The 21,092-nt window shown below is 33.0% G+C and overlaps 1 protein-coding gene across 1 annotated transcript; it reads right to left on the minus strand.

The window, feature by feature from the left end:
* Positions 1–4,973: 4,973 nt before the first annotated feature.
* LOC107908326 (protein JINGUBANG) lies at positions 4,974–6,807 on the minus strand. The gene has a single exon (XM_016835523.2). It carries the CDS (start codon positions 6,535–6,537, stop codon positions 5,125–5,127), a length of 1,413 nt encoding a protein of 470 aa, XP_016691012.1. The 5' UTR covers positions 6,538–6,807; the 3' UTR covers positions 4,974–5,124.
* Positions 6,808–21,092: the final 14,285 nt, after the last annotated feature.

The raw sequence follows: 21,092 nt of genomic DNA on the forward strand, positions 1-21,092 counted from the left end.
CTCGTTTCGGATAGTTTTTTCAATAAAAGTATTTTAGACATATTATTTATAATTTCTATTATTTGGGAACTGTATTTTTTATTTGAACTGTGGCATGAGACTTAAATTTTGGGTTAATAGTGGCAAGCATGACATTTAAGTTGAAACTTTGGAATTAAATTAAAGATGCATGAATTTGTTTTTAAAAAAAATTCAAACTCTATCAATTATCACTTTTCCTCTTCTATAATTATAAATGAGTTTTTGAGTAGTAAATAAATTGGAAAATAACTTTTGCAAAGTAAAAATTAAAATCAACTGGTTTTTAAAAAAGTTGTATCTTTTAGAAACACGCTAAGCTTTTCTTCTAAGGTAAGCAAATGTTTTAAAAAGACTATTGTATAAAACTCCGATAATCTTACTTGGTTGTTTCGTTGGCTAATGTAGCCTTCAAAATTTGGTCGCAACGTCTAGGCCGGGTTAGGAAGGTTATAATATTTCTTTCAATATTTCCAGTTTTTTAAAATACTTGAGTGAGCTTATTTGTTGTATATCTGCCTTTCAGAGGTCTATTTGTTTGTTAATCTTATTTCTCATCTTTGTAAGAATTTGCTTAAGGTTTTGGGTAGAAAACCTTAATAGAATTGACTCTCTTGACTATTGAAAAGATAATGGTTCTTACCCTCAAAAGGATACAAATTAGTGAATTTGGGAAAAATCTTAGTTATAATAAACTAAGATGATAGAGGTACACAATTAGGGATAAACTATTATAAATTCTTGTGTCTTTCTTGATAAACATATTTTCTTAGATTTTTTTAATCAAGTTTTCTTAGAATTTTTAAAACACCAATTCAGTCTCTCTTTATATATATTAAACTTAATAATCAAGCTATTTTTTTTTGATATATGTAAATATGGAATTTATTTACTTTTCATTAATAGCATATGAAATGCTCCATTGTGTTCTAAGTCGTTTAATATTATGCTATAGTGTATTTTTATTATTAATTTTCTTGTAATGAAGATATTTAAATAAAAAAAAACTCTGTGCACACTTGATTGTGATTTACCTACTAAGTTATCATAATTTCAAACTCAAATATTTAATAATAGATATATCATACAGATAATTATGTTCTTAAAATTGTAAACTGTTTTTATCATTTATATTAATATCTTACGAAGAACTTAAATTTATGTAACTATTTTATTATATATTCGTTTTCTATAGATTATATAAGAACAATATTATTTATATTACATTAATATAAAATTTTAAATTTAAATTCAAAATATGAATAAATATAACAAAAAAGTTTAAAGCATAATATCAGTTAAAAATAAATATATAATCTTTGTTTATTTTAAAATTTTATATATGCATTTACACACAAATAATTGAAAATATGAATATTGTAATATTTTATAATATTTTTTTAATTGATTTGATGTAATAAGTTTCAAACATAAAATTTACAATTTAACTATAACTTGATTTTTTTAAATTACAATTTTTAAGATAAATAAATATTTTCAATTAGGTAATATAAGATATAATATAAACATATAAACATTTAAATCTTTCACTAAACCTGTCAATTAAATTGATTTACTCATAAATTCTAATATGATAAAATTATTGTGATTTTAACAGAATTAGAATTGAGTTAAAAATAATAATTTAATTAAAATAACTAACTTTTAATTAATTGAATAAATATTATTTTGAGAATAAAAGTTTGGTTATTAGATTTAATAATTATATAAACTTATTTTAATTAAAATTAAAATTAAATTGTACCACATAGAGAAAGTCATGTAAGTTAGCAATGATTTTGGATACGCATTATCAAAGTATTTGCTCCTAGCGTGGTTAAGGAACAAGTTTTTCCATGAAATTATGTGTTGAGCTATATGTAATTGTCGAATGGATTTTGATGCATTGGTAGAGACTTAGGCTTCCTTTGGATGCCAACGCACTACAGTGCGTTAAATTTTTTTCCCTTGAATATCAATTTCACTGCACCACAGTAAATTGTTTGGCTGCTTGGATGTGTTGGCTTCCAGCACAATGAGATGTTTCTGCTGCACTGGACAGCCTTATCTCCACTGGTGCTAAAAGCTCCAGTCAGCTGGAGCTAGGGCAGTAGGCAATTTTAGAAGACAAAAATACCCATCACAATATCACCTTAGTAGAAAGAGTACCTTCTCCTAGTTTTGTCCCTCCTTCATTCATCAATTCTATAACAAATACAAAAAATGGCAGTCAAGAAAAGAAAAGCTTAGCTGACGGCAACTAAATCATCGAAAACCTTAGCTACTCAAGCTCCTCCAACCTCTGATCTCGAAATGAAGAGAACCGAGAGAGAAGAATCCGGCGGTGGAGCTTACGGCGGAGGAGAAATGGGGACGTAGTGATTTCAAAACGAATAGAGTAAAATCTGACACTCCAAGGAAAGCTTGGAGAAAATTCAAGAACTTCAGAACAAAAGCAAACGAAACATGACAACAATTCGGCCGCATTCCTTAAGATTTCAAAATGATTTTGATTTCAATTTTTTTTGACTTTACACAAACCCTAATTTTGATGATGGATTTTGAGAAATGGATAAGATCGAAGCTGCGTCTTTTGGATTTAATTGATTTGGCTTTATTTTGCTTCAATAAAAAATATATGTAGTGTATTTTAAAAATAAAAAATATATGTAGTGTATTTTAAAAAAAATTTTAATCTGATTTTCTTAATAGTCATTTTTTATTCTCTCCTCACCGCTATAGCTACGTTTGAATCCAAACACACACTCCACCATTGTTTCTAATCTCACCGCCACCGCTGTTTTTAATCTCACCGGAGGTAAACACACCGCCCATCCAAACTAACCCTTAATTGTAGTATAAAAAGATTTACATGGAGGGAGAGATGGGTGATGGCGGCTCAATCGCTTCCTCGTTTGGTTACCTTCAAGATCTTTAAGTTTTGGGTTTTGGTGACTTGCCCCAACATGGCCTTTTGCAATCTACTTCAGCAGATTGTTTTTGTTGAAATGGCATTTGCAATTTGTTTCAGCAGATAGTTTTGTGGTTTTGTTGCAATTTGGTGAGCTGTTTTGTTTTAATGGTTTTATGGTCTTATGCCTTATGGCATGAAGCATGTAGGTGTTTTATTAAGTTTTTGACGTGGGTGTTCGTTGTTTTACGTTTGACTTGGGAAAATGATGTCTTTACATCAAATTCACATTTTCTGGTAAGGGTGTGGTTTTAGACTTAAGTGCTGAAATTTTAAAGGTTGTGGAGCTCTATGCTCTTGATGTCTTTGTTTTAAGAGAATTTTGATTTTGTTTTGTGGTGTTCTTTTTGGTACTTAACTTTTGTATCTTATTCTCTTTTTATAAGGTCTTTAGTCAATAAAATCTTTTGACTAACAAAAACAAAAAAACATGAGACACTTAATGAGCTCATTTTAATAGGGGTTGGCAGCACAGGATTAGCGGCTCCCATGGCGTGTCACCTATCACATTGAATCTACTATGATTCCGGATTTTTTATTAAAATGTTATCTTTTTTTCCTTTTCTTTTGTTTTAATAGAACACTTGTGATTTTAACTTAGATGGTCGAAGATATACACAAGCTATACATGGATACTGCGTCAAATTTTAGGAAAATTTTATTTACTTACAAATAAATTTTAATTTTTGTAAGTACTCGAGATATAAATTTGTGAGATTATAATTGCAATCTCCTTTGCGAGTATAATTCAAATTTTTTACTACAAATTTCCATTTTGATTACCTGTAGAGACAGTGAACTTTTCTCATTGGAAGGTTATAATTTTTGTCTTGTATCGGTTTGTGATAAGAGTTTACTCTCTTAGCATTTGAGGATTCGAGAATAGTGGAGAAGATTATTCTCTCAAAAGCTAAGATTTAATAAGTTTACCTAACTCGAAAACACAAATACTAAATTTGATAAAATTTATTGTCCTAGATAACATAAGAAAATTTTGAATTTTATGAAAATTTTTGAATTTCGACTGTACAATAAAATGCTTTTCATAAATATTTTTTTTATTTGAAGTAGAAAATGGTGACTGATTAGGGAGTCTTAAAAATAGAGGTGGAATTACTATATATATCAAGTTGAATAATATTCTCAACTAGGATTTTATGTCTTATTCTCTTAAGAATTTTGCCATGTTTATAAAGTGAAAGTACTTTTGAGTGCTTGGTTCAAATGGTACCATACTTTTCATCAATGTTCAACGTGTCAATGTTATGGGTTGAGATAAATTATGTGTAGAGTGTTTTGTTTGTTATGGTTTTATCTGTATAATTATTTTAAGTATATCTATTAAGCGACCTACTAAATTTTTTTAAAATGTAAAGAAACGAAATCCAAGTTAGGGACACAACTAAATATGTTTAAAGCTTTATCGGAGTTTTACTCAACTTTTTAAAGAATTTTATTAAATTTACAGAATAAAAGGAACTTGAAATATTTAAATAAATGAAATCATGATAAATTAAAGGGTTTGTACATTACTAGTTTAATTAGTTCTCCATTATAGTTGACCTATATACAATAAATCATCGGATCAAATCTAGTCATCTACACGATTTTACATAGTTGGTCTCCACTCAATGAATTTATTAGAACTCTTAGTAAAATTGGAAAACAAACCTCTAGAGATAATACCTAGCTTTTGTGATATATCTTGATAGAGTGGAGGCACATCAACAAGCTTCGTTATCAGATTCAGGCAATTGATGAAAATGTTAGCTGGGACATTGCTATATATTTTGACAGACATAAATGGAAGAAAAAAAATACTATTAAAGAAGGATTTTACTTAAAAATTTATCCATTCCGTGGTGGCCAATTGATCAGGTCGGACTGCCATAACATGAAAAAAAAATTATTTAAATTTTTTTTATAATTTGTAAAAGTTTAAATTAGTAAGAGTAAAAGTATATATTAGCTCTAAAAAATTTAATTTAATATTTTAAAAATTATAAAAACATAAACTATTAAAAAATAAAATTACATTTTTACTATCTTAAAACTACATAATTTAATTCCTAACCCAAAAAAATATTCCTCTACCCTGAGTTTAAGCAAAACTCAACCACGCACACGTGTTGTTATCAGTATGTCCCGTGCTGGCTGGTTATGCTGGTGGAGCTCCCATCACATGGGAAAGACTCCGTATCGTAACTCACCTGGTGCTGATGTTTCGACTGCATCGTCCCCACCTGAGGAAACTCCGACACGCTCCATACCTTCACCGACTTATCGAGGCTCCCACTGTAGACAATCCACCGCTGCTCTTTCTTTGCTTCCAGATCCTTTTCCACTGCCAAGCATTTCACAGGCCCCGTATGCCCCGTAAGCACTGAAATGTTCGTGTGGACGCTGCCGTCCCTACGCCAAATACATATAGTCTTATCAGCGGAACCAGTAAACAAAAAGCTCCCAGCTGCCTCGAGGCAAAGAACCGCCAGCTTGTGGCCTTTAAGAGCACCACCCTGGGAGAAGTCCTTTGCGAGTTCTCGGTATGTGATCAAACCGTCACTGGAGCCACAGTACAAGGCTGGACCTGAAGAGGTGATGATTGCTAACGCTGTTACTGCACATTCTTGTTTTATAAGCGTTTGATCCAACGTATGCTTTGTTCCTTTCCGAAGCAGTTCTCTTTTCCACACTTTAACTGTTCCATCTGCTGAACCTGTGAAAATCAGTTCACCGAAGCTTGAAACCACGGAGTTAACGGCATCGTCGTGCGCCTGAACTGATTCAAGACATTTAGAGTCTGAAATTCTCCAAACTTTAAAGCTCCGGTCCCAAGAAGCTGAATAAAGAAGACCTTGTTCCTCGTTCATGCTCAAACACGATACCGCATCCGAATGTTTGATCCATAAAGCACGTTTACGTCTCACTTCCACGTAATTGCTTGGTTTAATAGAACTTTTAAGGATATCTTTCAGGGTTGGCAAAGTGCCGGCTCTTTTATGAAGGGTAGGGTTCTTAAGGGAGCTTTTCCAAACACGAATCTTCCCATCTTGATGGCCAGTGAAAATCTTTTCACCTGATATCACAATGGCCTTAACCAAACCACTATTTGATTTAAAGCCTGTAAATTCTTTAAGATTCTTCCACACACGAATGTTCTTGCTATCGGAGCCAGTGTAAAGGAGATCCTTCGTGGCTGCTAAGGAATAAATATGTCCCTCTTCACGTGTGAGAGACCCGATGAGGCTATTCACCGGAACAGTGTTATCGTCGTCGAAAGGGACCCATGAAGATTTTTCCATAGTATTGGTTTGGTTCCATGGTGACATGGTTAGGGGTGAAACTTCACAACTCAATCTGTTGCCTTCAACAAAGGCAGGGCAATTAGCTGCCGCATTGCTGTAAACAAGGCATAAATCATCTGCAGCAGTCATAGGAACATTCACAGGCATGCTAGGATCCGGATACTTCATGTCTTCATACTGGGATCTTCTAAGGCTATCAGCCTCTTCGAACACCGTGTTTGAGCCCCCTCTTCCGTCTCTCATCCCAAATCCCGAAGAATGAAAATGAATAAAAAAAATGAAATATTGTAATCAAACTATCAAAGACCCAAAAAAAACCTAAACCAAATTCTAAGTATAGTAAAACAACAGAGATTTGAGGGATGGGAGAATAATATATCAGAAAAACAAGTCTAGGGTTGGCAGAGGAGACACAAGTGGTTTCGTTTGCATTGAATTCATAGTCATTTTATTTTAGTAAATCACACTATTTATATACTTTTTCCCTATTAAAGTAGTTAAAAAGCATGGGAAATTAAATTTCTTTTAAACCAAAAATTGATTTGAACATTTGAGCAGGGGACAAACTCCAACTCCAACTCCCTTTGATCATATATCTTTGCTTTGACCTATCAGTTATTGCTGAATGGTAGACGACAAATTTAGGCATAAATGGCGGTAAGAAGGGAAGAGGAGATGGAGGTATAGAATTTTGACAAGTGGTGGGAGGAAAATGGTATGGTCCAGGGCAATCCGAGTCCATCGCCTGCCAACACCGCACTGCGTTGATAATTTTCTATTCCTTCCGGTGTGGGATGTTATTTTTTGTAAGTGGTTTCCTTAACTTCAATTCCTAATTTAGGATCAAATTTGGAGTTTTTTGTTATAAAAAAAAGTTTAAAAAAAGGAAAGAAACCTCCAACCGAATCATGCAATGACAAGTTAATGTCTTGTATCCCATAGAATTTTTATTACCATCTTGTTTTTAAAAAATAAACATTGAAATATTTAATAATGATTTAAATGATGAAAATTTTAATAAAGAACGCGGGCAACAAATCAAATTCAATAATTATATTCACTAAACAATATTTTAATTTGTTGATGGTTAATCAATTCCTTCGGGAGTTGTGAATAATTATCTTTCGGAAGTTGAAAAATTCTCTTTCGACAACTTTGATAGCTCATGTAGTACCATGCTCTTGCATTAATGATCCATAAGCTATAAATCAAGATTTGAGCTTTGCCTCGTGTAAATTCTTCAATTTGTTATGACTTCATCATTTCAAACACTATAAGGTGCTCTTGCAATGAGGTTCTAGATGTTCTTTTTTAATAAAGACTAGATATTTTTATTGATGAGAAGAAGCCAGATGATGTGGAGGAGAAAGATTGGAATACTATTAATCGTTTGGCATATGGTACAATTCGGTTGTGCCTTCTCAAGAGAAGAGGTATACTTTCTTAAAGGAGACTTCTGCAAATAAGTTGTGGTTGACACTAGAAGAATTATTTTTGAAGAAAAGTAGTTAGAATAAGCTCCACGTAAAGAAAAGGTTGTTTCCCTTCACTTATGTTCCGAGTACCACTATGAATAATCACATTACTAGGTTTAATTAGTTAGTCACTTGTCACACCCGAATCTCTATATGCACTCTAATTTAGAGAAATTTTGGGACTTAATTAAACTCATAGTATGCTAGCAGTCTCGACCTGGAATTTTGGGAAAAAATTGTGATTGTCTAGTAAATAATTAGATTTCAATTCTGATTTAGTTAGTTTGGAACCAGTTGGTTCCATAGCGGGAGACAAAATGATTAAGGATGAATGGTTGTACTGGTATGTGAAGACCGTGCAAATGGAGTATATATATAGGGGTGCATGGAGACAAAATTCTTCTCAATTCTATTTACTAAAATTTCCCTTTGTAGTAGTGTCATCTTCGATCGCTCTGAAGAATAAGAGGATGTAGTTAAAGAAAGTTATGTATGTTGCAGTTGTTGTGTAAATTGAAGTCTGGAAGTAGAGAAATTGAGGAACTGATAAGTTTCCTTATCTCTCTGTACTCATGGATTAAACGAAGAAGTAGGGTAAGGACTCTTAAAAGCTTCTGTAAAATTTAGAGATTCTAGGTTTCTAAGGACTTACAACTTTTAGTTTAAACGATAAATGTTTGTCATGCTTAGCTGCCACGATGAAGGAGACTCTAGCGTTTAGACAAGCTAAGTTGATAAGGATAAAGGAATTTAGGTGAGTCTTTGTACCTTGCCATTTTGGGTGATAAATGATGTTATGTTGCTAGTATGAATCACGTTGGGTATGCACTAAGTTTGCCTGAGTTCATGGTGTGTATGTACTTGATGAAAGAATAGGCTGGGTGCTCACAACAACTGTGTGAACTCTTGTTAGTTTGTCTTTTGACTGTTTTATGGTCGTTAATTAATGATTAGTTAACTAGCGTATAACATGAACAATGATGAGTTGTATGATATGCCCGAGTAACATATGTGGGGTATGGAGGGAATTTACCCTGATAAGGTAGTTGAAGATAGGAGTAATTGACGTGTTGGAGGAGTGGGCGGGCCGAAATGGGCAATTCCAAGGAGGTTTGGCAGCATCATGAAATAGTTATCTATTAGCTCACTAGAATAACCACGACGGCGGTTATCGATTGGTATTTTGGAGTGACATTATGATGACAATTTTTAGGTTCCATAGAGTAACACCGCAACAACGGTCAGTAGGCTCTCTAGGGCAACACCACGATGGCGATAAGGTCCTTTGGGGCAACACCTCATAGGAGGTTTAAGGTGTAAGACGATAGCTTGATTATGACAATTAATATAGTCTGCTAGGACATTAAACATGGGGTTATAATATGTAAGACCATAGCTCGGCTATGACAACATAGAGAGTTTGCCAGGATATTAAACATGGGGTTACAAGTGTAAGACCATATCTCGACTATGATAACCAATAGATTCTGCCAGGACATTAAACATGGAGGTTACAAGTGTAAGAATATAGCTTGACTATGGAAACTAATAAAGCTTGTCCAAACATTAAACATGAGATTACAATGTGTAAGACCATGGATCGGCTATGGCAACGTAACGAATCTATAAGACGATATACCAAAAATTCTACCACGGTATAAAGAAGAAGCAACAGAGTGACTCGTGTAACAAGACACAAGACAAAAGGGACTTGGTGCGTCTGGGAACGCAAGCTAACTGGATAATAAGGGGAATTCGCCAAAGGTAACGATGAGCAGAGCCAAGGAAGCAGTTTAATTCAATTATGCACGAAATGAGGAAGAGTTAGAACAATATGGTAAATGTGATGTCTACAGATAAGAGTCCACTAGAGAAATTGTAGAATCCGCAGTGCTTAAGCAAATACAGAACATATTATAATATGATAAAATCTTAATTGGGTAATCAACTAAGAGGTAGCTGAAAGGGTGAGTAAATCGACCAGACTTTTCATGAGAGGAAATTTCAGCTCAATGCTGAATGATCGATAAAGTTCCCCAAGAAGTAGTAAAAAATGGAATTTCGTCATGGCCATGAAGCATTGGAAAAATCTTGTAGGTCTACCAAGGGTGGAATTTGTCAAGGGATACCTGTGTAGGAGAAAGCACGAGGGAACTACATGTCTATTGGAGTATAATAAAGAAATCAAATCAAATAATAAGTACCATGGGGTTATAGTAGGGGCAGGATTCCACCAAGGAAAAGACAATGATATTCAGCCAAGCACTATAGTTAAGTTCTAAAAAAGAGATCTAATTCAAGAAAAAGGTATAACTTAAGGACCAGTGATCAAAGAAATTACTTGAATAACCACCAATAGGGCCTTTAACAATTGGCATTACTACTTAAGCACGTACCTTACTTGACACTCCATTTAATTGCTTTTAGGTCATTCGACCATGCCACAACTAGCAATCACATTTTACCAATTTCAATTATATAATGTCAATTTAAGGCTAATTACGCAAAGATAAGATCTGCACTTCACATTCATCATGCATAAAAAATAAATATATGTGCATTCGGCTTCACCCTTGAAGGGTACACACAATTCTGCCAAACACCAAACAAAAACATCAATTGGACAACTCTTAAACACATATCATCATTCGACCAAATCAAGCAAGAAGTACTCACGTACACAATTCACATTTAACTAAGTCCCACATCTTAATTACGCAAGTCCATAGCCCAATTGCTAATCCACAATTTCCCCCGACTCAAAATCGAACGAACCTAATCATACAACACTATATAATTTAAAATGTAAGGATCACAAAATGTAATTCTAAGTGTTTGTAGCTTAGAAACGATCAGCCCACAATGAGCTTTGCCCTCATCAGGTCTCCTAATTCTTTCACTTCAATAATAAAAAAGTACAAATTCATTAAAAATAATTCTAAGATAACAATTCTATGGAGATTAGTCTAATTTCAATCTTTAAACTAATTTTAATTAATCTAAGTCAAATTAATATAATTGTATATCTAATTTAGACATAATTTCAATTTCACCATTACTTTAATATAAGCAATATAATCTAATAATTCCACGATATTTACCTCGTCCTTGAATAGTTAACTAATCTAAGTTTAACTCGAATCAAGTTATCATAAGCTGTAACATATTCAACTTAATTATCTCTATCCAACCCAATTAGCATTGATAAGCTTGTATAGACTAACCTAAACCGTCACATTTTTAAAAAATAGACTAATTTAAAACTAAACTACATGAATTCTAATTCCACTTAGCTTAGAAACAACCCAAGTTAATCTAGTCAATTAAGTCTAACAAATTTTAACTATATGATTAATCTAAACAATTTTCCAATAAATCAAACTAACTAATCAAACCACAAAATTACAAAATACCAAAAGCATAAAACCCAAATCTACCCAAACATGATAACAAGAACATCATCAATACACTACACCAAATGAGGCTTTTAGCGGAATCTTTTGTGGCGTTTGGAAGACAAACGCCGCTAATAATCGCGCATTAGCGGTGCAAAAAATAAAACACCGCTAAATATCAGGCATTCGCAGCGCTTCCTACAAAACGCCGTAAAAGAACATCATTAGTGGCGTTTACCATCACGCGCTGCAAGATCTGACGACCAAAACGCATCGTTTTGGTCTTGATGTATACTAGAATTAGTGGTGTTTATGATAAAACGCCGCTAAAGGAAGTATTAGCGGCGCATTGTCGCAAGCGCCGCAAAAACCTTAACGAAAATGCATCGTTTTGTGTCGTTGTATATTAGCATTAGTGGCGCTTACGAAAACCTGCCGCTAAAGCAAGTATTAGCGGCGCTTACTAAAAGCGCCGCAATATATATTAACCAAAACGCAGAGTTTGGTCTAGAGGTATGTTAGAATTTATGGCGCTTATGGGAAAACGCCGCAAAATATCCTAACCAAAGTGCACCATTTTGGTCTTGGTGTATTTACAGTTAGTGGCGTTTAAGGGAAAACGTCGCTAAAGCATAATATTAGGGGCGTTTTGTGTGAAGCGCCGCAAAATATCTTAACCAAAATGCAGAGTTTGGTCATGAGGTATACTAGAATTAGTGGCGCAAAGGGAACACGCCGCTAAGGCATACTATTAGCGGCACTTTAAAAGAAGCGCCGCAAAATTTGGTAACCAAAACGCAACGTTTTTGTCTTGATGTATACAGTTATTAGTGGCGAATATTAAAAAACACCGCTAAACCATAGTATTAGCGGCGCTTGGCAAAAAGCGCCGCAACATATGCTCACCAAAACGCAGAGTTTTTTCATCAAGTATATTAGAATTAGTGGCGCTTATGGGAGAACGCCGTTAAAGCATACTATTAGCGGCGCTTTTTGAGAAGCGCCACAAAATATATTAACAAAAACGCAGCGTTTAAGTCTTGATGTATACTAGAATTAGTGGCGTCCACGAGAAAGCGTCGCTAAAGCATAGTATTAGTGGCGCTTTTTGAGAAACGCCGGAAAATATCTTAACCAAAACGCAGAGTTTTGGTCTTAACCATGCATTATATAATGTAGGTTATTATATATGTTTAGTTTATCGTATTTGGTCTATGGTTTATGGTTTAAAGGTTGGGGTTTAAGGTTTAAGGTTATGTGTTAAGGGTTTATGATTTTAGGGTTTATGGTTTACAGTTTAGATTAACTAATGTTTTCTAATTTATATATTAATTAATTTTTTATATAATTGTAAAAGAGATAATATTAATTTGGATCTTTAAAATTGTGTGAAGATTTGGTTCTTCAAAATCGATATAAGCTATATCCAGAAGGATATCCCCATCTTATCCCATCTCGGTTCAGTATTTTTAGTGCTCTATTCAGTATAATATATATATGATTATTAATTTAAGATTTTAGCTAGGTCATATTTAGGGCCGGGTTACTATTTTAAGGTTATTATAATTGATCAGGAGTACTGTATATATATGATGTAAGAGCTTATCAGATTTAATGTTTAGGGGTCAAGAGCTAGGTTAGACGTTATGGGTTAGGAGTTAGGGATTTATGGTTTAGCCAAGGATTTAGGCGGGTCGGGTTAGGGTATTAGGTTTAGATCTTACATATGTAAATGGAATAACAAAGCTTGGTGGACACTTGTATGAATTTAGGGTTACGGTTATAGGGTTAGGGGTTAGAAGTTAACAGTTAGGGACTTAAGGTTTAGATCTTATTTAGTTTTTTTAATTTATATTTTAAATATGTTCTTACATTTTTGAAGATAAATAAAAATTATTAACCAACCAAATCTGAAATAATTAATAAAACACCAAATTAAAGCACGATAAAACAATAATTCTTAGAGAAATAGCAAAAAAAATCAATTGGCCGGGATAAAAATTAGATTAATTAATTGTATTTAAACTTACATATGTTAATGGAATAGCAATGCTTGGTGGACACTTGTATGGATTTAGGGTTTGGGATTTAAGGTTTAGGGATTTTAGGGTCAAATCAGGGTTTTGGGTTTAGAGTAATTAGTATTTTTAAAATATATTTTAAAAATTTAATCTAAACCAATTGATGTATTTAATTAATATTAGTTTAAATAGAATTAATAAATAAGTTTAAAAAATCATTGATATATATATGGATGGATATATATATAGGACCAAATTATAAGAAATTGAATAAAAATACAAACAAAAAAGACAAGAAAACCTAAACGTTATAATTTTATATAATTCTTATAAATATTACTTAAAAATTTTAGAATTAATTATTTAAAACGTTACCGTTTGGTTTAAGTAAAATAATTACTTTGTGGCGTTTTTTAAAAAAACGCCAGAACTCTGCATTGAAGCTTAATAAAATGGCGTAGTTTTCGATTATAACTTTAACAATTAGCGGCGATTTTACTAAAAACGCCGCTAAAAATTAAGCAATAGCGGCGTTTGTACAAGAAACGCCGCAAAAGTGAGTTAAATTTTTTGCTAAATGACGCGGTTTCTGTCCACGATTTTTAAATTAGCATTTTCTCTATATTAACTAAACGGCGCCGTTTATGTTAATTTTTTGTGGCGTTTGTGTTTGAAACGCTGGAAAAGTGACTTGATATATTGGCTAAACGTCGACGTTTAACTTAAGGAAATTAATTTTTAGTGGCACTTTAAAGGAAAGCGCCAGAAATGTGCATTAAATCCGAGCAAAACGGCGCTGTTTCGGATTAGAACCTTCATTATTTGTGGCGCTTGTCAAGAAACGCAGCAAATACACAAGCTATAGCGGCGTTTTTTCAATAAACGCCGTGAAAGTGTCTTCAAATTTTTGCTAAACGGCGTCGTCTCTGTACACGCTTTTATACTTAGCATTTTCTCTATATTAATTCAACGGCTCCGTTTCAGTTAATTTTTTGTGGCGTTTATTCAGAAAACGCCAGAAATGTGCATTACAACTTAATAAAACGGCGCCGTTTCTGTTTTAACTTTAAATTTTAGTGGCGTTTTTGCAAAAACGCCACAAATGTTTCTTAAACTTTCGGCGAAATGTCGTCATTTCTGTACCGTGTTTTAACTTATAATTTTCTCTATATCTCAGTAGGTAGAAATACATTCCAGAAACAGAATAGAGGAGAAAACGAAAGGGGTAAAATCGATAGAGAAAAACAAAGGAAGAAAGGGGGAGGAGAACTCAAAAATCTTCAGAAACGAAGCATAACGTACGAGTCAATCTTCAGAGGATACTATCAAAGCTGCAGAATTTGTGGTTAAAAGGTAAGCTTTTTTCTGTGGAAACAGTGTATCTTGATTTAGGGTTTAGGTTCAGTGTAATTTTGGAATTTGGGGTTTAGGGTCCTAGTTCAGTCACGAAGCTTGTACCAATTTGGTTGGGAATTTAGGGAATTTGGAAATTTTTGCATGTCAAGGGTTTGGGAAGAAGTTCCGATCCTGTGTGTTTGTTTTCTAGTTTGTTCTTCTAATTTTTGAAGAGCCCCCAAAAATATTTATACTGTTTTATGTTCATGTTTTGTTCCCCAGGAGAACTGAAAATTGTGTATTTAGGTAAGTATGCTGATTTGGTCATTTATCAACAGTTGAATGACTTGGAATTTTTGGTGCATTTCCTACTGCTCGTATTTATAGTACTGCTTTTAATTCGTTATTTTTAAAATTTTTGGTGCATTTCTTATTGCTCGTATTTAGGTAAGTTTGCTGATTTGTTGAAATATGTTTACAATATTTTTCATTGTTTGAAAATTAGAAGCATTTTAGTAAAGAAAAACTATAATTAGAAATGTATATTCAATATTTGATGTGAAATTGTATTTTTATAACTAAATCCAAAATTATTTACTGTTAAAAGTACTCATACTTGAAAATAATTGTATCCAAATATATTATATGTCTTTGGTGCTGGATGTAAAAAAATTAATTGGTCTAATTTACAAAATCCATTTGATGCTTATAAAATTTAGACTATTAAGCCTTCACCTTTAAATTTGATTTTTAAAAAGTAAAATAATATATATATTTGTTTAATAAATTATTTTTGTTGTGTAGGTGTAATTCCATAATAAATTGGTAATCTACCACAGTTGAAATATCTTTATTTATCTGGTTATTCTCTAACAGGTATTATATTACATTTCTTCTCTATATATGCTCAGTTTCATGATTGTTATTTTTTACTTTTATTCTCTTCCTTAAATTAAATTTATGTTCAATTTATACAAATACATTAAATATTTTATACTCCTGCAAATTTGCTTTTGAATCATGTTATTGCATAATTTCCTTTTCGATGAGATCATTCATTGGAATTTTCAATTTAGAGAATTGCACAGAAAGTTTCTTATTTATTTCCTCTTCACAATCACAGAGGAGAAATGGTTTCATGTTGAGTTTTGTGAATAAAGTTTTTGTTACCAAAAGTTGTAAATTTTGGTAAAATTATTTATGTTTTTAAATCAAATCAGCCCATGCCCTGAGCTCACAACTTACATATTTAGGAGGAAAATGATTTCTATCTAAATTTTTTCTTTTGGTCCAAAATGTTTAGATTTGGGTTTTCATCCTTTTGAATACTTAGAAGTACTTAAATTTGAAAATAATTGTATCCAAATATATTATATGCCTTTGGTGCTAGACGTAAAAAATTAATTGGTCTAAATTAATTGTATCCAAATGTATTATATGTCTTTGGTCCAAAATGTTATTGCATAATTTTTGTTTTTGCTAAGGAGCTTTGCTTTCACAATGCGGACAGAGTAAAGTGTCCTACGAAAAGCTACAGCGTGTTAGATTTTTTTGTAAAGTATAAAAATAGTGACTAATCTATTTGTTCTATTTTAATCATTCAACTATTAATTCTTTTATTTAATCACTAAACTTTTTGAAATTAAATACTTTAGCACGAAATGCGATTAATTGTTGTTAAATGAGAGATGAAAAGCTGACACGAGACTTTTTTATTGATCTAATACATATCTCTAATCTCTAACAATGATAATAAATTTAACCCTCTTAAATTTCTACAAAATTGGGACAACAATCTCTTACATTAAAAATTTTAAGGCATGCTTCAATTCTAACAGCATAGAGTAAGACCTGCAGAACTTTTAATATTTCAATATATGAAAATTCAATCTCGATTAAAAGGTACATATCTCTAATCTAATATTATTGTATTCAAAATTTCGCATGTTTTCGTATATTTTGAATGATAAATCAAGTTTGAATGATTTTTGTTTAATATTCCGATATAATTAACCGAAGATGTTCCTAACATAGTTATATGGTAGGAATTATATAATTTATTTACCTTAAATTTTATTAATTTTTTAAAATTAATATCCACATTTTAGATTGTAGATAAGATGCATTGATAGTAACAAAGATAATATGGGAAAAATAATAATGATTGATAAGATAATAAAAACACATATATATATATAGTTTATATGTAATTAAAAATGTCACATTACAGTATGTGATTATTAAAATAGCCAACAATTTTTTTAAACCCTGTTATAACATTTAGACTAAAAATCATAATTGAATAATAGTTTAGGTATCACAAATTAAATAACTTACATTAATTACATAACTTACAAAAATTAAATAACTTACATAACTTACATAAATTAAGTAACTTACATAACTTATAAAAATTAAATAACTTACATAACTTACATAAATTAAATATCTTACATAACTTACATAAATTAAGTAACTTACATAACTTACATAAATTAAGTAACTTACATAACTTACATAAATTAAGTAACTTACATAACTTACATAAATTAAGTAAATTAAATAACTTACATAAATTAAATAACTTACATAACTTACATAAATTAAATAACTTACATAACTTACATAAATTAAATATCTTATATAACTTACATAAATTAAGTAACTTACATAACTTAAATAACTTACATAAATTAAATAACTTACATAAATTAAGTAACTTACATAACTTACATAAATTAAATAACTGGCATAACTTACATTATACATAACCTTCTTAACTTACATTATACACAACTCACATAACGATGTAGAACACAACTTACATAATACATTACTTACATAGCTTACATTACTTACATGGGGCATACATAATACATAATACATAACTTACATAACTTACATAATACATAAAAATATATCATATCACAAATTTCTGAAATTCATTTATGGTTATAACTGGCGTTTTAACTTACCCGTGCAAATTATTGTCAACGTCAGACTTCAAGAATTAAGAAATGGACCGCTCTTGGATGAATTTGTCAAGGGTTAGCAACGGTTATCGAAATGGAGTACAGTATTTTCTAAATTTTGCATTTCAATATGCAAGCCAAGAGAACATGATTCTTTGCCCGTGTAAGAAGTGTGTCAACATAAACTGGCATTATCGTGAGGTTGTATACGAGCATCTAATTGTTGATGGGTTTGTTCGGGGTTATAAACAATGGTTATTTCATGGAGAATGCCCGCCTAGTACTTCCTCTTCAACGATGGATGTATCTTACTCTGGTACTGCTTACCATCAGTCTGATAGAGGGGATGACATGGAAGGTATGTTGCGGGATGCATTTAATATGCATAATCATGGTGTCCAGTCGTTCCCAGTGGGCTTTATGGCTTTTGATGATCGTAATATTGGGAGAAATACTTTTACCGAACCGGGGAGTAGTGTACCTCATGAAGAGCCGAATGAAGAAGCGGTGAAGTTCTACGCGCTACTTAATGACATGAACGAAGAACTGTATGAGGGATCAAAATTTTTAAAAATGTCTTTTTGTGTTCGTCTTTTTCAATTAAAATGTTTGGGAGGGTGGACCGGAAACTCTTTGACAATACTGTTAGAGTTCTTGAGAGAAATGTTTCCTTTTGCAAAAATCCCTCAGTCATACAAAGATATGAAGAAAATGATAAAAGATTTACGCCTTGGGTACAACAAAATACATAGTTGCCCAAATGACTGCATGTTGTATTGGGGCGATCGGAAAAATCAACAGTGCTGTCATGTATGCGGCCACTCCCGTTGGATAAGTAAAAACACAAAAGGTGGGAACCACGATAAAAATGATGCACAGTCAAGAAAGAAGCCAGTCAAGATTTTACGGTATTTTCTGCTGATACCGAGGCTTCAAAGGCTTTTCATGTCGTCGAAGACAGCGAAGTCTATGACGTGGCACCATGATGGACGAACAGATGATAGATTATTAAGGCATCCGGCAGATTCTTTAGCTTGGAAATCATTTGACACTAGATTTCCAAGCTTTGTAAGCTATCCTAGGAGTGTGAGGCTTGGGCTAGCATCTGATGGATTTAATCCTTTCAAGATCATGAGCACTGCATACAGTACTTGGCCAGTAGTGCTTGTTCCTTACAATCTGCCTCCGTGGATTTGCATGAAGCAATCTTCCCTTATCTTATCTATGATTATCCCTGGTGAGAAAGGGCCCGAGAATGATATTGACATTTATTTACAGCCACTTATTGAAGAGTTAAAACAATTATGGGCTGGTGTCAAGACATACGATGTGCTGAGAAAGGAGAACTTTAATTTACGTACGGCTTTGATGTGGACCATTAATGACTTTCCCGCTTATGCCAATTTATCCGGTTGGAGTACCAAGGGTCATTATGCGTGTCCTTGTTGTGCTGCACAAACATGTTCGCAATGGTTGTACAATGGGAAGAAGTTTTCTTACATGGGGCATCGTCGGTGGTTCTCGAAAAATCATAGATTTAGATTTCAGAGTTCTGTATTTGACGGCACTGAAGAGTTCAGAGAAGCTCCTTCCCAGACCAGTGGCTCTGAAATCTTGTTCATGTTGGAAGATATGAATTTCATTTATGGGAAGATGAACCAACCGCCAAACACGCAAAGAAACAGAAGATCAAATGATGAAGCTCATGAAGACTCCGACGAAGAGGACGATCCTAATGAGGCGGACTTGTGGAAAAAAAGAAGTATTTTTTTTGAGTTGCCTTATTGGGAGCATCACCTTTTACGACACAATCTTGATGTTATGCACATTGGGAAAAATGTCTGCGAGAATATTGTGGGTACAATTTTGAATGTCGACGGAAAATTAAAAGACAATCTTCAGAGTCGACTTGATTTAGTCCAAATGGGAATTCGGCCTGATCTTCATCCCAATCCACTTCCGAATGGGAAATATCGGTTGCCGCCTTCTATTTTCTCAATGTCCAAGACGGAGAAAGAACTGTTTTGTATGGTGCTGAACGATATGAAGGTTCCAGATGCGTATGCATCAAATATATCTCGATGTGTTAGTGTTAAAGATCGAAGATTATATTCGTTAAAATCACATGACTCTCACATCTTGATGCAAGATTTACTGCCAGTTGCTCTACGATGTTGTATGCCCAAGAAGGTGACGTCTTGTATCATTGAACTATCCAATATAATGTGGCAAAGTTTTGGATGTTCAAGAACTTCAGAAGGTACTGGATCGAGCCGCTTTGACTTTATGCAGCATGGAGAAAATCTTCCCACCTTCCTTCTTCACCATTATGGTTCACTTGATAATCCATCTCCCGCACGAAGCAATTCTTGGCGGTCCCGTTTTCTATCGATGGATGTATCCCATAGAAAGGTGTTAATTAAAATTTTTAAAATTTTCCTTCATTCACCTCTATTCCTTTAGTTACAACTTTTGATAATGTTGTATATTGTGTTTAAGTTCCTATCCAAATTAAAGTCTTACTGCCGAAACAAGCGATATCCAGAAGGATCGATTGCTGAAGGCTACTTGGCAGAGGAATGTATGACTTTCTGCTCAAGATATTTGGAAGATGTCGAAACAAGGTTGAACAGACCAAATAGGAATGCTGGACTCACGGACTATAACTTAGCTGATACTTATTTGTTCCAAAGTTTTGGAGAACCAATCGGCAAAGTTGAAATTGCAGAATTAGATCATTTATCATGGGTACAAGCGCATCAATATGTTCTGTTTCACCACGAATCATTGGAACCTTTACGGAAGTAAGTTCTACAAATTTTATAAATATTTATCAAACTAAATATTTTTTATCTTCTAAGAAAGTGAACATTTTTTTCGCATAGTGAGTACAAACAAATATTGAGATCTCGTTCGCGCTCCCGAAGAACACAACATCAAGATATCAATAAGTTGTTTACAGAATCTTTTTATGAATGGTTAAGCCAAACGGTATGCAGTTGAAGCTTCCGCTTACAAATAATAATGCTTTCTCATAACATTTTTAATTACTCAGTTTACTTTCCATTCAATAGGTTTGGAGCGGGAAGAACGTAAACGACGAAGTTAAATGGCTCTCCCAAGGTCCATATCGAGTGGTTAAAAGATATAGTGCGTTCCTCATCAACGGATTCAGATTTCATACAAAATATCGCGAGAGGTTGAGGAAAACGCAAAATTGTGGAATAGTTGTTAATTTTGCAATTACAAGTTATGCTAGTCCTAGGGACAATAATCCTGTCGAGGGAAATGTGGAATATTTCGGACATCTTACTGACATAATTGAGTTGGATTACTATGGCAAATGGAAAGTTGTCTTATTTCGAGGTGATTGGGTTGATGTTTATACAGCTCGTGGAATTAAGCAAGATCAATTTGGTTTTACAATGGTGAACTTTGACCAATTGATTCACACAAGACAACAACTGATAGATGAGCTATATGTATTCTCATCTCAAGTCAAACAAGTTTTTTACTCAAAAGATCCAGTCGATGAGGGTTGGTACGTTGTACTCCGTAACATCCCTAGAGACTTGTTTGACATGGGTAGTGGAAGTAGAG

This window comes from Gossypium hirsutum, chromosome D02 (genome assembly GCF_007990345.1).
Source record: "Gossypium hirsutum isolate 1008001.06 chromosome D02, Gossypium_hirsutum_v2.1, whole genome shotgun sequence".
In the NCBI taxonomy this organism is placed as follows: Eukaryota; Viridiplantae; Streptophyta; class Magnoliopsida; order Malvales; family Malvaceae; genus Gossypium; species Gossypium hirsutum.